The 18,552-nt window shown below is 40.9% G+C and overlaps 1 protein-coding gene across 1 annotated transcript in view; it reads left to right on the top strand.

Moving 5' to 3' along the window:
• Positions 1-18,552, top strand: part of pcxb (pyruvate carboxylase b) — a 312,422-nt gene that overhangs the window by 56,037 nt on the left and 237,833 nt on the right. Inside the window, exon 10 of the mRNA XM_078275766.1 lies at positions 11,127-11,245. Within this exon, the coding sequence (XP_078131892.1) occupies positions 11,127-11,245 (119 nt within the window). The remainder of the gene's footprint in view (positions 1-11,126; positions 11,246-18,552) is intronic.

Here is an 18,552-nt window from a genome sequence, read left to right as displayed (position 1 = left end):
TAGTGTTTTAAAAATAGCTATTTTGAGGCTAGCATAAAAGCGTCCCTAGGACTCCCATTCAAAAGGCCATTTGACCGAAAAAGGAGAATACTGTCAATCTTAAAAGGCGATTAGGTGATTCCGTCCTAAATATGCTTTTAAACGAAAGTTTGACTCAGGTACATTCACAAAAAGACCCTAGGTTGCATTTTGGCGAGAGTTACGCTTTAAGTCACAGAATGATTTAAACCTCTGGTGTAAATCCACTGGTCCTGAACGTAACTCTGCATTAAATGGAAAAGCTGCACTGCACCACAACACACACACAGTGCGCGCGCGCGCACACACACACACACACACACACACACACACACACACACACACACACACACACACACACACACACACACACACTCTCATGTGACCAGACCTAGCCATTTAACAGGTCGGTACCATCGATTAGTACGATTTGGTTTGTTCCTTCGTGCGTTATGTATATCACACCTAAAGCTGGGAGCATGTAGCAGATTACTTTGACTGCCCCTGGACTTTTACCTGACCCAGCATGCACTGCTTTCTGGCTGCTGGATGTGGGGCATTGAGGGAGATGGCAGGCGACTGGACTAATTGGAAGGCTTTGTGTGCAGTGAATCATCAATATTGTTTTTCCTCACAGGATTTGGATGTAGTGACAGTATCTGGCAGCAGCAACCTTGAGAGTCAATCATTTTTCCTTTACACAGTGAGTGTAGTGTGAGTGACGACCAAGGTTATAATAGTTTTTACAATAGAATTTTCAATAAGTTTTTGTATTTTAGTTTTAACTTTTGGATTTCATTTTAGTTTTTAGATTGTTTTTGCTAGTTTTAGGTTTTCAGAAAGGTTTTTATTTAGTTTTAGTTGTACCTTAGTTTGTTTTTGTCAGGGCAAGGTATAATGTCCTGGAAGTATGTAGCTTAATATACATACAAAATACACGGTTTGAGAATAGCTAATATTTGTTTAAATAATGTTTAATCTTTGCACTGCTTTAGTGTCCGATGTGAAGACATCTTGGTACAGTGCCATCTCAAGTACGTTCAATAATAAGTTCAATTTCTGTCTTAACATCACAAGGGTCGACAGAATTCATACAGTCTTAATTGGGCAGAATTTAACCAAGCCGTGTTGAATTAAAAATCTCTGAAAGAAAATCTTGAAAGCTTTTCTATTTCTTCTCCCCATGACTAATCCAAGACCGTTTTTGTATGTAGTTACTTGTTTCTGTACTTTGAGTTCAAAGACGAAAATGATTGCAGTGCTTAGCACCAAGCCTCATCTGCTAGGATTCTTTGTTCGTCCTTGCAGAGATGAAACTGCAGTCAGGCTCTCAAATAAAGATGAGGCTTGACACAGAATAGAAACATTTTGGCAGCCTGAGACTCGTGCAAACTTCATCAGAGCTAACATGACTCAATATTTTGCTGGCAAGAACAAAAAAAACTTGGCACTAGAAACACCACCTCCTGGGGAATGGAGGTTTTTGGGTTTAACCCTTGTGCAAAAAAAGTTTCTCTGATAGCTGTTAAGGATAAACTCAGGAGCAACACAACTAACCCTTAACCGATATCGGAGCAACTTTTAAAAAAAATTTTTTTGTAAGAGATGCACAAGGGTTAAACCCAAAAACTTGTGCTGCTCCTGAGTTTATCCTTAACAGATATCAGAGCAACTTCTTTTTTGTGCTGCACAATTGATATTCACAAATGTGAAGAAGTTTCAGGAGACTTTTGGTGACTTTCACAGAAACATGTAATGGAATCTCAATTGAGGAGAATTTAGTATTAAACGGTACAATTTTATTTATAGTGTCAAATCATAACAGGAATTATCTCAGGACACTTTACAGATAGAGTAGGTCTAGACCACACTCTATAGTTTACAAGGACCAACAATTCCAGTGATTCCCCCAAGAGCATGCATGAATGCGTAAGTGCGACAGTGGCAAGGAAAAACTCCCTTTTAGGGAGAAACCTCAGACAGACCCAGGTTCTTGGTAGGCGGTGTCTGACTGTGCCGGTTGGGGGTGTGATGAACAATGGTAATAATAGTCACAATAAAGATATTGAAATAGTTATAATAATTCATGAGGGCGTTGGCCGGACATAGCAAGTCGAAGCCGGGCATTGCGGTGCGTAGCAGGGTGTAATAGACACGGCGACAGCTGCCACCATGATGTAGGTGCCATCATGATTCAAGATGATGATGCTGGGCGGAAAAAGAACATAAGGACTCCGGGGAATAAGCTCCCCGGAGCTATGTTAGTAACAAGCATTTCTGTGACACGAATACACACAGATGGAAAGAGAGAGGAGAGAGAGAGAGAGAGAAGCTTAGTGTGTCAAAGGAGCTACCCCAGTAGTCTAGAACTATAACCGCATAACTAAGAGCTACAGAGAAGGGGAGATAGGGAGGCTGTGTTCCGTGATTGTGGCTACACAACTTCCCCCGCCGGTCTAGGCGAACGCTGCAACTCCTCATACCCTAAATATAGTAAGCTTTCTATGAAGAGAAGCCGAGATAGGGAGGCGGTGCGTCATGACTGTGCACAGTATAGTGTACTGTGACTGTACAGTGTAGGGCATTCCCAACTTCTTCCTGAAGGTGTATTTAAACTCAAGCAGCAGGCGTTTAGCTGAACCTTCAACGTAAACAAAGATATTGCGGGATATGTATGCTTGTCTAATTTATTAACCCAAACACCTCTGCACAGACGGAAAACAATGTTGGCTTGACCATACCATGCAGTAGTGCTTATCCTTAGGTGTATGCGTATGAATGTGATTGGAGAAATTGAAAAACAAATTATTAATTTCTGTATACTAAACGCTTGGGGGATTTCTTCCACCCCCCCAGTCTGGGATATGCCAATTACAAGCAGCAACACTGATTTCGATGCATTGCAACAAACACTGCAGTGTCACAGCAGCAATTCCCTGAGTAGAAACCAGGAATATCACATGTATTTGCCCCATAGGGCAAACACATAGGGCAAACATGAGAAAATGGCTCAATCTGTAGAAAATAGTATAGTAACTACAATTTTGAAGCCAGGGGGTCTAGGTTGAAAGCCTGTATGCTTTTATGTAGTAATGGCTGTAGGATCTGAGTATTTCGGCTACACAGTTTATTATAGACTTATTATAGGAGCTGATGTTGGATTTCTAAAATAAAAAACTCACCCCCTTGCCAAAATGTATGCCATAGAAATTATCACAGCCAAAATGATCTAAAAATGAAATAAGTGAACGTGCTGCTTTTACCTACTGTGCCTTTATCCTGCACCATTAACTTGGACGTGCATGGCACTCAGTCAAGACACATCAGGGCTAATCACAAATTGCTGATTCAAAGATGCCGTGGCTCCAGAAGCCAAAGGGGAGCACATTGGTAATGTTTCCACACTTACAAGAGTCGGTGCACATTAAATCCCAAGCATCACTCTGCTTAGGCAAAGAAGATAAAGATTAAACAATGTGCAGTGCCTGCAGAAAACATGACTACGCACACACAAAGTTCTCATGCAAACTTTGCAAAAAAATGTTCAGGGTTACAGAAGACGATTGTAAAGGAGCCCTCGGCACTGAGCGTACTGCATGTCCACTTGGAAACTCAAATGCACTCTTGTCCTTTTGCTTTAAAGCTATAGTGCGTAGTTTCTGTCTCCCCCATGAGGAAATCTAAGTAATGACGACAAAACTGTCAGCGCGTCCCCATGATACAAGCCTTCCGTGATCGCACACCATCCCCACCCCTCCTCCACACAGTTGCTAGTAGCCAAGGAGTACACAGAGGATTAAAAAAACAAGATGGACTCTTCAGAACAGGTAACTATATTTGCTCAATTTTCTGCGTGCGGAAATTGCCGGACGACGCCTTTTTTCCTTAAACAGCCATACTGAGAAATACAGAGTGTTGTAGCTTTGTATCAACTTATTTGGCAATGGCTTGAATGTAACGGATGTTCATTAATGTTTAAAAGGTATGCACTAAAGCTTTAACACAAATTCATTAAGTGTGGAAATTATATTTTCCCAAGTATTGCTAATATTAAAATAATGTGAACATGACTAAATCTGAGATTCAACTAAAACTATATACAGAATATGTACTGTATTTGGGTACGAAAGGAGATATCAAATTGCTTGGTGCAGCGAGGGTACAAGGACAGGCCTTGTATTACGGCCTAACCGACAAGCATCAACTGTTACAGCTGCTGTTGCTACTGCAAGGCAACATCCTGTTTCGCGTTCAGAAAAGCTGGAATTCCTTTGCAGCTGGAACGTTTCCACTGCGGTTTCTTGCAGGCTGAACATCTTGAGACTCTACTTGCCTCGTGATGATTATCCTCCTGGAAAAAAAATATTCTACCTAGTAGTATGTGGCCGTGAAGGATGCAGTGGTCAGCGCCAGCATTTCTGGCCCTAATATATTCTAAGAAGACACTCCTCCATATCCTTTCACTGCCCCTACCTTCATATTTTGAAAAGGCTCATTATGGTCAACCCACAATTTAGGGTTTGCAGAGTTGTACTGCAAGATCAAGCAGAATTCTTATTTCTTTCACCCAATTCTGCTGATTGTGTTCCTGCTGCAGCCTCACCTTGTACAGACAGGAGACGGGAGTGAACTGATTTGATTCCGATTCACAAGGTTTCAAATCAATTTTCGATAAGAATTTGATTGGGGATATTTCAGTTGCAAAACCAATTTTGCTTGGATATGAAAGATTCTACAATTGTACATGGTTCCCTCTAACCTGCTGTATTATTAAAGGTATTGTTTACATTAAGACTTTACCCCAAAGCAGTTAAATGTACTTTTTATTTAACATGAACACACTTCAGCAGTCAACACAATAAAGTGCATCTCTACAGACTCTATAGTCAGTGAGGATTGAGTGACATTTCATTCAGATACTGTAGATTTGAGGTGAGAGTCAAAGGGACCCCTTGTTATTCTCTCGCCAAAATGTATCTTTGGAGCGTTATTTTACCCCCTTCCCAACAAGCTAGCATGGCATAGTTGCAAGGCAATGGATTCCTTCTGCATTCTGTATTATTTGAATCAATATCGGATCATTCAAAAGTTGTTTTTTAAACCCAGCTCTCGTCTCCTGTGCAGTCAAATTGTTAGTCCCAAGATGCTTCTATTTTTTATATTTACTTTATGTGGACCGCTTGCTGCTGTACTGATCAGTCTCCTCCACACCTTTTAACTTCCACAAATGCTGCTCTTGCCTTAGACATCAACAATGTTTTTTATAGCCTTTAGGATTACAGGCAGCTTGGTGAGCACACACTAAACACGCTCACAGTGGCCGAAGGAGGGAGAAAAAAAGACCACTCTGCAATCTGGGTCTTTATGCCGTCTCTACTTAACTCCATCGTGTTGATGAATGATTTCCCCCAACATTTTTACACTATTGTGAACCCTTTGAGTAATTTTCCAAGAGGTCCTGGCTGCAGGCCTCCACTGTGAGGTTGTTACCGCTTCAGGCTCCACTCTCAAGCCACCTTCACTGTCAGGATGGGAAATGCACGGGATACATTTTAAAATAAAATCGCGAATGCACTTCCGGTTGAATCGCTTTCCTCACAAATACATTAATTAGTAAACAATATGACGTAAAATCTATCAATTCCTTGTCTATAGTATGTCGTTTTTATTTATATAGTTAACTTTTGTTTGTCATTTTTGTTCTGCGTTTTCCTTTTATGTTGCGCATGAGCCCCAACGTGGGCATTTTGAATTATTCTGTCCAAAAAAGCCATCCATAACCTGTATTAATTCAAAGAAAAAAATAAAGCTTTTGATTTGGACAATTGAAGCATTAGCTTTTGAATTTTTCAAAACACTTCTGATTAATGATTGCCATATTTGTAGACTAATATATCACTGCACTGCGTAACTTTACAACATAGTCATTATGAAAAACAAACGGTGGGTGCACACATTTTCTTTTAAGTTATTACTCCTATTCATAAGCCAACATCTCATAAGATGTCGTAGGCCTATACATTTTATTTTGTACTATACAGGATATACAGTACTTCACTGCCTTTTCATTATTTAACTTTGACTTTATTGCACTGCTCTTTTTCTTTATATTTTTTTCAATTTGTTTTTCTGTTGTATTATTTGGTATTTTTATTCTTACCTTAATTTCATTTTTGGTTCTATGTCTATGCTAATTATGTTGTTGTGCTGCTGGAACACCTAAGTACCACTAGATACAACCCTAACTCTTGATATCTAGAGTATAATCCAAGTGAATTATTAAGTGATCAATGAGAAAAACAAACACACCAAGTCACATGATCAAATGTTCTGTAGCCCTTTATTCACAAACTCACTCATCTGTGTGACATTCACAATAGGCCAAATTATTTCTTTTGTTCATTATTTCCTCACACAATTTCCACATGTCCTCAGTGCTGTAAAATGTGAATTTGAAGGGCTACAGGATTGATTCCTTTTCATGGTCATCCACTTGATCTTTCCACACCCTCCCATACTGCAGAGCAGCTTCAGCCTGGTTCTCCTCCCCCATGTACAGGACATTAGGCAGGTCCACTTTGGGGGCAGTGGAACTGACAGCAGCATGTTGTGCAGCGTTCCACTGCAGGCTTTCCGCCACATGGAATGATTGAATGATGCATCTAAAAAGGATATAAAATGCATCATGTTTGAATTATAGTACATGAACTTCAATTCAAATTAATATATACAGCCTGCAAACTTAAATTGTCTTTGCTTACAGGTAAAATGTACGGTGGCCCTGAAGTGCAAATCACAACAGCAAATGGAAAAACGCAACAGCTAATCATAAAACATGACGGCAAATAGGAAAACACTTCAACAAATCATAAAACACAACGGCAAATAGGAAAACACAATGGCAAATAGGAAAACACGACAGCAAATATGAAAACACTTCAACAAATCATAAAACACGACGGCAAATAGGAAAACACAACGGCAAATAGGAAAACACAATGGCAAATAGGAAAACACGACAGCAAATATGAAAACACTTCAACAAATCATAAAACACGACGGCATTAACTTCTACCAGAAAAGGTAGGTCCTATCTAGCAGAGGACGGAACCTCCTGATTGGACAGACGGACTGTCTGTCTTTTAACAGGAAGGAGAGGTGAAAAACACAGAAAAGCGCCTACTTTTAACAGAGAGACAGTCCGTCTGTCCAATCAGGAGGCTCCGTCCTCTGCTAGATAGGCCCTACCTTTTCCAGTAGAAGTTAATGTCGTGTTTTCCTGTTTGCTGTCGTGTTTTCCTGTTTGCTGTTGCGTTTTTCTATTTGCTGTTGTGATTTGCACTTCAGGGCCACCGTAAAAATGGCCACTTGCACCAGGTAGTGTAAAGGAGGCCTTACTTATGTAGAAGAAGTAATAACTACGAAAATACTTTACTACGGATTAAAGTCCGGCATTCAAAAACGTACTTAAGTGAAAGTGGCTAAAACAAGACACTTAAGTAATTATGTTATGTTAGAAGCAAAATATACTCAAGTATCAAAAATAAGAGTACTGATGGTGCAGAAGCATGCTATTCCTCAGTAATTTCAGTTACTATTCGTTTTGTTTATATACTGTAGTATACAACAGATGTGGGGGGGGAAATAGTGCCATGTAGTCCTGCCACATTTTGATTCCACTTGTGCACTTGTGATATCACTAATTAGCTAGTTGACCTCTGGCAAAACATCATGGTGTGTTGCATCGTGTTGGTAGCTTGGCCCCCTCACCCCCAAAAAAAAACAAAACAGTGGAGCCTGCACCGGAAGCGACCTCACAGTGGAGGCCTGCAGCCAGGTGCCTCTCTAAGTTTCTGGCAAAGAAACGAGAGAGTCCTCGTTGAATTTGAATTTGGACATCATGCACAAATGATTTCAAGCTGAAGTGCTTGGGGAGGGGGGGAGAGAGAGAGAAAAACCAGGGAAAGTGACCGTCCTTCCATCATTGAAGCTCTCTGCTATTCTTCCCCTGCCCGATTTACTCCATCTAATCCTCTTTCACTCTGTACGTCTCTTTGTCCTGTTTCTTCTCTTTCACTGAACAAAACACACAAATGAGTGTCCTCATTTGATCCATCCATCAATCTTTTTTTAACTCCCTCCCTTCCTCCATCCATCCATCTATACTCACCCTTTTTTCTCCCACTACTCATGGACTGTTAATGCACTTTGTCTCACTCTCTTGCTTTCGCTGCGCCGTACTGTACCAGCGATCTGTCTCTGTCACTTACTATTCAAAGCCATACAAAAAAAATCCTGTAGTACGGTAGGATGCATGCACCCCGGTGACCCCTTCTTGTGCTAAAGTAGCCCATTGACTTGTCTGTCACACCTTATAAAACAGCAGCCACTCAATCTGTTAGTGGCCACTACTTCACTCGCTGGCTGGCTGTGTGAGATATGGAGTGACACATATTGGTATGTGTGTGAATTTGTGTCTGCATAAAGTCTAAAGTGTGTGTGTGTGTGTGTGTGTGTTCCACTGCTTACAGCTGCATGTGTTTGTCATGTAAGGCTGTACAGCACACACTTGTATTTTAATTGTTTACCTTTTGTATGTGCCCTCCCCATGGTCCAATATGTATGTATTTGGGCTCATACAGTTAGTTTATTAAAGTGTGTGTGTGTTCTCTCTGAGTCTCTCTGGTAAAACCTGTGGGGAGCTACAGACACCATAAATGGGACTAATCTCTCTCTGCAGAAAATACTGCCGACTGAGTGTCTGAATATTTTTAAACAGATGATGTTTAACAAGGTTACAGCGAATATTAATACATGTGTTGAATGTGGGTGTGTTTACTCTGCTCCTGATTTTTGTTTAATTTCCTCTGGAGATGAATTTTTCTCACATCTTAATTATACTAGTAATGTGCTTAATAAGAGGCTGACAAGGTCTCTGAGCAGGTGTTGCCTTTCTCGGGTGGAACATTTGTTTACATACCTGTGTTCTGCATAATGGAGTCTTCATTGTATCCGCATCTCCAACAAGTTTTGAGCTTTTTTTAGTTTGTTTTTGTGCTTTAAGTTGCCAAAGTCTAATTGCTGCAGTTTTAGCTTCGGGCCATCCCTCTCTTCTCCTCTGCCCATTTGATTGTCTTGACATTTATGCTCGCCAAATGTTGCAAACAAAAAGCGAACCTGAAGGCACTAGGCTGGTTTAACACGTAAAGACTAAACATGCATTTTTCTGTTTGAAAAATGGAGTGAAGGAATTGGTTTGGATCATTCACTTCCCCCTGGTTTGTTAAGCCAGGCTGATCTTCACAAAAATGCTCAACACTACAAAGAAGAAGAGAAGGAAACCATAAACACGCAACTGTCTGTTTCACCAAGTAGTTTTAGATGGGCATTCAGATGTTGGTGGTGCTGTTGCCTTTTCTTGGGGTTTTCACAACTGTCCCTGCTGGGAAAATTAGTTTGTATTGCAGCTTGTGTTTTAGGCATTTGTTTGCTCTCTAATTTCATTCTGATGTTTATAATAGCAATATTTCCTATTATGGCAATTATAGGAATAATCGGTGCATATGGCTGCATTGGATCGGAGGAACTTGAGCTGTTCTGATTGGTTAAATTGGTGAAAATGGTTGGAACACCAATCTGATTGCTTTGCTTAAATCATCAGTACGATTTGTGTAAACAAGCCTAATCTTGAAATTATGAGGATACATTTTATTTATATAACGTTTATATAGCAATTACACTCTGGCTGCAGCTCCCACTGGGCAAAATTTAAACTGGAGCTGAGATGAGCCAAAGTGGAGTTTTGATGGATGAGTATTGAAAGCACTGGTGTTGGTCTTCTAACATGCTAATTTCCTTCACAATCATCATGTTTTACTCCTAATGGCATGTCGACTTTTAACAGAAAAACACCATTCAGTGTGATCCAAGCTTGGCAAAGCAAACTAATTACACTCAATGATTTTTATATTGAGTTTTCTTTTAACTTAGTCTTCAGGAACTACTGTCATATGCAGGTTTTGCATCAGATTTTTAGTTCCACCAAAACAGCTCTATGTGGGGGGGGAAAGGATGAAACATTTAGAAAAAAGCTCCCACTGTTATAGCCATAATTAAAAGTTAAAATGGACATTGAAAGCTAAATGGAAATGTCCAGTCATCGGGAATATACTGAGTTGAAAAGAAACCATGTCTGAAGAGGTGGCCAGAAATTATATTATGCTTTGTCTGGTAAGTAATTAAACTAGCCATTTAATTGTTTTAAAAGATATAATACTATAACAGTGTTTAGCATTTTTAGATGGTTAATTTGCACACTGCAGTGCTGATTACAATGAGAACATTTCTGTTCCAGGAAGAAAAGAACCTTTGGCAGACTAAAGGAAAGTCCTACATCAAAGAAGTTATTTTTGTTGTTTCAAACTGAAAACACAAATGCATTGAAATATATTGAGTATGTGTTGGGTTTGGGTTAAGACTCTAAGATGTGGATGTAGGCTCAGATCCGTTCAAAAGAAGTATCTCCTTGTGTTGATTTACAAAAAGTTCCCACGTACCTAATTATTACGCAAGTTAGTTGTGTATCAATCCAACTTTGAGGTGATAGGGTTGTATATAATGTATGCAGAGTGACGTGTACATTGTGTGTGTGTGTGTGTGTGCGCGCGCTGGTTATCTGTCTGACCCAGTCTTCCTGGTAACATGTTTCCGCTGTCTGTCCTAGTTTAAGGACATGTTATCGTATCTGCCTCAGTAACACTGACAAATTCCTGTATATTAATTGAACCTGACACTGATTGTGATTCTGATTGCAGTGTGAAAATATGCTTTTATGATGACAAGCTTTTATTAAGTCCCCCTTTGATTAACGATGTGATTATTGCTATGCAGGAAAAATGATGAAAAATGCCCTCCTCCCTCTATACAAATAAAACATGAAGCTTACTTTTCCCTGATTTTATGTAGGCACATTTGCATAGAGAGAGGACTTTTGTTTTTTTTGCTCATACTGTTTCGTGCTTGATTAAGATGAGGGAGTGCTCCCTCTCGAGTGTTTACACAACTTCTCGTCATGTTTTATTTTTTAATTTTAATTTTTTTTGCTGCAGGTGCGCTACGAGAACGCAGGGACCGTGGAGTTCCTGGTCGACAGACACGGAAAACACTACTTCATCGAGGTCAACTCTCGACTCCAGGTTGAACACACGGTCACTGAAGAAATCACTGAGTAAGTAGCAGACGTTTGCAGATGGGTTTAGGAAGGTGGGCAGCTGGATGGTTGCTGTTGTCAGTTTGTGTGTGTGTGTGGTATCATCTGTCCACAGACAGGTGTGCAGCTTCAAGGTTAGATGGTTCCCACTCTGAAAAGTAGAGAGTGAAGGCTGGAGGTATGGAGGAGGTGTAGGCAGAGTCCAGAAGAGTGGAGGCAACTTTAAAGTATGTGAGACAGAAGCACAAAATCGAGAAATATGGCAAAATGGACAGGGTGAGGAAGGAGGGATTGATAGAAAGCTGACAAGTACCAAGGGACACGGGTGTAGGGGACTGAGATTGGGAAGGAGAGGCGAGCACGAACGGGTGGGATCAGTAAAGAGAGAAGCTGAAAGATGAGGTCGGAGTGAGGGCGAAAGACGATAGGAATGAAGGAGAAAGGTGAAAAAGAGGCAGAGGATGAGAGATATAAAAAGCATTCTGCTTGACTGATAACCTGTGAGATGTGCTCAGCTCAAACAACGCAGATGGGTCGCAAACTAATACACACACGAGACATAAACGCACAAAAACACACGGGTATATAGGCCCTCCGATCACACCCAGGCCCATACATCTTTGTTCAGCACTGATGTGTGTACCCACGGAAAACTACAATTACGCTAATTCAAATTAGATTTCCTGAATAATTAGCTCAATAAATGAATTAAGCTGACATTCTCACAAATCGGTGCAACTCATATAGGAAGTTATCGTCAGGGGGGACATTTGCATGGAAACAAAATTATTTCACCTGTTCCTGTGGCAACCAAACATGACTGACAACTTTGTTAGCTGTACTCTCTGGCTGCCTTGATCATTTACTACACTCTTGTTTGTCTTCTTTCATTTATCTGTATTCAACTTGCTATATTTGCATTACACCGCAGTGAACTAAATCAGCTCTGGGTGTGTGGAAAACCTGTCAGTAAACCCGGCGATCATTAAGTCAGACAACCACCACGCTCAACAAAAAGTCAATTTTGTTTTCCCATACCATTTGTGGTATTTTGGGTGAAATGGTGTCCACTTTTAAGTAAATCCTGTCAGTTTAAGTATAGGTACTTTAACTTGATAATGATGATCTGAAAGACTAATGTGACAGCATTATTTGTCATCAATAATTCAGGTCTTTTTTATTAATTTTTCTTTGTAGGGCTGTAGTTTTTCATGTTTCTCTGGTTTAATAGGATGATGTACACCTGCCACTACAAGTTTGTGTTCACCCACTTGCTACATGCTTGGTCATGACTCAGAGGTGTCAGTGGTACCAGAGTGGACCTCAGTTAAGGAAACATGTTATTAACTAAATTGCTGGTGGATTAAAGCCCCTTGACACTCTAAAGTGCACCCACACAGGTCACTTACTTTTGGCTGATAAGACATCTTCAACGGACTGTGTGGGCATGTATAAACCCTCTCTGACTCTCCTGGTAGTTTTGTTTCTCCTGTTATGGTAGGCCATATTTCACCTTTTATGATTCCATAAAGAGTCAATGGCGCACCTAAGCAAATTCCCAGCTTAGCTCCACCCAACTTTTAAGCAGCCTCAGTATCTGAAAACGCCTGTGTGGGCGTGCAAGGGCAATGAGTTTAAGTTCCGGTGTGTCCGAAGTTTACTTGTAAACAATGTACATTCAGAGCTTCTCTACACATGGAGGCCTGAAATATCTTATTTTTCAAAACATTTGCAAAGTTTATTTTTTTTATATTTTGAACATCTGCAATCTATCTTCATGGTTTGCATCAATGTTCAGTTTTTTTTTTTTTTTAGGGTATCTTCAGCAAAGCCATCTGTATGATGTTCCATCCAAGATATCAACAGATAACTGTTCTTACCGTTTACTGTACAGCTTTAATTCACATGACACTATGTAATCACTACCATTCATTGAGTTATTTAGTTTTTTTTTTCTAGTCATAATTATCAGTTTCTTTACATTCATATCTTTACATTCATATTACTGTATGAAAAATGAAAATGCAGAACTCTACTGTGTACTTTTTTAGGAAGCAGTAATGTTGAAATAAGACTCTCATAAATCATGTATTTCATGTCCACACAGCAGCAGATATATCTGCAATGTAAACTTTGCAGAATTGCCTTTCTTCTTTTGAATTACTGTTATCGAATACAATGTCATATTTAATAAATTTAAAAATGAAAAAGGGGCTAAATTTGAGGCTAAGGGATACTGAAGAACTCGGCCAATATCGTACTAATATTTTCATTTAGTTGCAACTCAGCGAGGCTGTCGTGCTCGATTTATTTCCAGAGGAGAATATGAGATATAAAAGATCTTGACTTTCCATCGCGCATCAATAGATGCCCTTGTACCGCCAGCACATCTGCCTACCCTCCTTTTTGTTCTTTTATATCTCGCCTCCTCTTTATGTGCTTTTCTTATAGTGAAACAGCTTTTGCACGGTCACACACTCAGGTACACACTTACCCTGCCGCACTGTGCTGCTGTTAGCGAGACAATAAGATGATAGAAAGTCATTATTACAGATCCCCTCCACTCCAGTCTCGCAACAGTTTGTCATATTATCACAGTACCTCTCCGACCTCGTCCATCCGTACATCCCACGCTGCAACCTGCGGTGCTCTCCCTTCCCCACAGAGCAGAGCCTTCAGTTATTGAAACGGAGCCTTTAGTGTTGCAGTCCCATCCCTCTGGAACACCCTCCCTGCAGATATACAAAATGCTACATCCCTGGACATTTTCAAAAAACTCCTGAAACGCCACCTGTTTACCACAGCCTACAGCCTCCTTTAGCTTAGCCACAGTAATTCTGTAAAGTGTCCTTGGGTTTCTTGAAAGGCGTTATATAAATAAAAAAATATTATTATATTCCTTTGTCCTGCAGAGAGAACCTCATTACAGAGGGAAAGTTGACATTTTGGGGGTAGGGTTAGGGTTGCATGAAACAATACATGTTGAAAGTTTCAGCTGTTGCAAGCGACGCTTTTTAGTTTGCACAGCTTTCGTTTCAGGCTGATGTTTTTTGCGTTAGAAACGGACTGTGTTACTAATACCATACGGCATACCGAGTTGAGAAACTCCCTTTTTTTAACTTGCTGGTCATTCCCCAAGTCTCCTCCCCACACTCATTTATCACTTTCATCTCTCCTGCCTAATTCCCTTTTCATCAATCCTTCCCTGTTCCATTTGTTAGCTTTCTCCAGCCTGACTGCAGTTAAGCCTTGACTTCTTTGTCTTTCATCTTCATTAACTCTCTCTCTCTTTGCCATTCTCTTCTCTTTTTCTCCTCTTTCCTGTCTCACAGACACCTCAATTCAAAAAAAGTTTTTGTATGTATGCATCTCTACCCGCTGCCATGCCAGGAAGCCCACTTTTTATTTTTTTATTTTAAAGATTATTTTTTTTGGTGAGGAAGGGCGGGGGGGGGGAGAGAGGGGGGAGACATGCAGGAAATCGTCACAGGTCGGATTCGAATCCTGGACCACTGCGTCGAGGCATAAATCTCTCAGTATATGTGCGCCTGCTCTACCCACTGAGCCAACCCGGCAACAGGAAGCCCACTTTTTTAGTTTAGTTTATGTCTGAGTAACTGGATTCAAAATAACTGTTCAGCCTCTCCAGCATTCCCTTAACTTGTTGTTCATTCCTCACTCCTTCTCTTAGCCCTGCTTTATTTGTTTGAGATCTTTTTGTTAAGGGTTTGTTTTTAACTCTCCCTCTCCCCCTTGCTGGGAATGTACAGTGTATTGCTTTTTCTCAGCCCCTCTCTCTCTTTCCTTACTCTTACCACGTTGGTCTATAGTGGAATATATTGACATCTTTGATTCATTCAAATGCGGTTTGGAGCATTTTGATGAATCCTTATGACTTTGGCGATCCCCTGACCTTTCCTCTAGCGCCATTTGCCATTTTTGGCTCGGAGTGAAACGTCTGGACAACTATTGGATTGTCAGTACAGATATTCATGTTCCCCACAGGCCGAAGTCCTCATCAGCTGATTTGATTTGTATGTCGCATAATGACTTGTTTAGCACTCAAAACCCAAAGCTTTGGACTTGTTGGTCTTGACTTGGGGACTTGTTGGTCCTTGACTTGGGATGTTTTAGCCAAGACTTGAGGCTTACTTGTGACTTTGTTCTACCTCACAGTGCTGGCAGAATTGATACATACCAAGTTTAAATGCAAAGGGCAGTGATCAGATGTAATTATCCAGATAAGATATCCAGATGCAGGTTGTAAATTGGCAGCACCTGTAAACGGGCTCTTAACCTTGCTTTCCCCTCCAATTAGATGCTCGCTGGAACAGATTCCCTCACTGTGTGTGTGTGTGTGTGTCTGTGTCTGTGTCTGCTTGGTATGCACTTTGAACTAACTGTTACTAATGGATGCTATCTGTAGTGAGGGTCAGCGTAGCACAAATTCGGGTATCAAAGTCTCCACATTTTCTCTCTCTCCTTAATCCTTCCCCTCTTCCTTCCCACCCCCTCACCCTTATCCCTCATTCCTCCCTCAGGTTCTCCCCTTCATCTGTCTGTCCTCAACTGACTCACCACATCTGTCTCTCCACCTCTGTCCATTTATTCACCCTTACACTTCTCTTTCTCGCGCCATTGCCTCCTGTTCTGTCTCCCCCTTTCCCTCTGCCGTCCTTTCAGCCCTGTCAGTTTCTCCCTCTGTGTGTCAACCGCTCACTCTGTCACTCCCATCACTCCTTCTCTTCCCCCCCCTCCTCTCAGGTCTTGCCTCCCCTCCAGTCTCATCTCATCTCTCTCTCTCTCTCTCTCTCTCTCTCTCTCTCTCTCTCTCTCTCTCTCTCTCCTCCATCTCATCTTTGTCATTCTCTCATTCTTCTCTCCCCGCTGACATCTGTATATTTATTCATTCATTCCTCTTCCACTGTCTCACGCTTCATCTTTACTCTGTCCCTTTTTAAACTTGCCCTCGTCCGTCCTCAATGCCTCCATCTGCCCTATCTTATCCTGCCGTCTTGTCACTCTCTACCTCCGTCTGTCCCTCTTTTTATGGAGAGGTGGAAGACAAAATGACAAAAACCTGAAAGAAGGCTTTTGAAGACTTTGAGGTAATTTAATTACATTTGCCAAGGCAGCTACACAGGAAAGCCAATGAGTTGAAACCTTGATCTATTTGCCTTGATTAGCTGCTATGTCAGTGACGAGGGGTTATGATAATGCCATATTACAAAGAGTTGGACCGTTTCTGGATATTTAAAGTCATAGCATGGGTCCTAAAACATCTGATAATGATATATTCAGTTTTTTTTATTTGTAACTAAATTGTGACATGAGCAAAACTGTTATGCTAATAAAAGAACCCTCTTTATTATTTAAGTTATGCGGACCAAGATCATCTAAGCAGGTTTTAAGTATGTGGTGTGTTTATACTGGAATCTATACAGTCCCTTTTTATACAGTCAGTATGCATACTAAAAAACTTTTTCCAGTATGATGTTAATGTAATGCACAAAAGACATGGAGTAGCTGCTTATAGCTGTACAAAATAAAAAAATCTTGATGATCTAAGACTCAACAGTAGCTAGTCAAAAGTTTGGACACACTTTCCCATTCAAGTGAATGAGAAAGCATGTCCAAACTTTTGACTGGTACTGTATATTGTGCATGCTGTAGAACATTTGGACACAGCTGCACAATTCCCTCCTGCGCGTGACTATGAGACACTATGTGATCAGAGCTGACAGCCAGTCTCTTCAGATGAACTTTGGTATAAGACATATTGACAGACCCGAGACTCATAGCAATACAACCAGACCCTAACCCATCAAGAGTCTGCTGTCTGATACCAGGAGCTGGGTGGACCTATGAATGATTTCTTTGCTATTTCTGTACTGCAATTTGTTGTTCCCCATCGGCTGACATACACCAATACTGACGAATCTGTTATAATGATGCTGATGTGGTCGAGCTTTAATTCCAAACACAGCCTTTTCCAAAGAGGAACAGCAGTTAATAGTCTGAACGTACCACCTGAAACTTACACAAAACCATCTCAACATTTTTCTTTTCCCCTCTTTTTCCCCAAATGTCCTCCCAACTTTTCCTCCTCTTCCTCTCCCCTGCCACCGTCTTTCACACTCCCCCTTCACTGGTACTGTTTCTTCTTCTTCCTCTGCCGCTGTTCCTTCTCCACCTTCTCTCCATATTGCTTTGTGTGTTAGTTATCATATTTTTCGCTTTTCTACAGCTTGACAAGGTGGTATCTTTTTGACTGAGAAGGCATCCTCTCACTTTTCAGTGCTTCCTTTGCTCCTGCCTCTGGTAACGGGTGCATATTCAAGTGTCAGTGAGGAGGCGGAATACCACAATCTATGATCAGAATGAATACACACACACACACACACACACACACGCACACGCGCGCGCTCTCATTCACAGATGCATACAAAAATACGCCCCCGTATTCAAAACGTTGATGTCCAAAGGCATCAACGAAGACGCATACGCACTTGCAGGAAAAAAAACATTGCACAGGGAGGAACGTTATTCGAATACCTGATCATCTGTCTTCCAGCCTTACTGAATTATTGCACATAGAGTCAATTCTGTCTGAATGTGTATGCACCAGACACAATGTGGGATACATGTAAGATATATTTTGTCTGGGAGGCATACCCTGTGTGTGTGAGAGGGAGATGCTTGTGTATGAGACGCTCGACTGTCTGAAAGGGAGAAGAGTGAGTGTTTGTCTGAGACAGGGAGACCGCCTCTGCATTCAACTCCAGCTCTGCCTTTGAACTTCTCCTTAAGGTTCAATTTGTCCATAATTTAGCTGTAAACGATCTTTCCTTTGTGCGTCGAGTGTGTGTCTCTCAGTGGCAGCGTGAATTCAGCGTGTGTGTGTGTGTACGCCGATGTCAAGGGACGTTGCACATTTTGTTAGATTGGTGGACAGCAGTCCTTTAGATCCTAAAGTGATGTAATTATACCCCTAAGGCTCTGTGTGTGTGTGTGTGTGTGTGTGTGTGTGTGTCTTTATGTTGACCAGACAGTGTTTCCCAGAGGATTTTGTTCCAGCAGCAATGCTGACATGTTTTATTTTGTGTTGTACACAGTTTTGTCAAAATTACATTTATAAAATGGTTCAAGACATCTTGCCGCTTCTCCTCTTTCCCTACTTTCCTGTCTAATAATGGAATACATGAAGTAAAGCGCTTGATTAAGCAACCTTCAAAAATGAAATCAAACGACTCATGCTAGGCATTTTCTTTGACAAATTACCAAAGATTCTCTATAACTAAAGAGCGCATTAGTCTGCACCAATA

Source organism: Sander vitreus, chromosome 19, assembly GCF_031162955.1.
Source record: "Sander vitreus isolate 19-12246 chromosome 19, sanVit1, whole genome shotgun sequence".
In the NCBI taxonomy this organism is placed as follows: Eukaryota; Metazoa; Chordata; class Actinopteri; order Perciformes; family Percidae; genus Sander; species Sander vitreus.
This window is presented reverse-complemented; position numbering and strand designations above follow the sequence as displayed.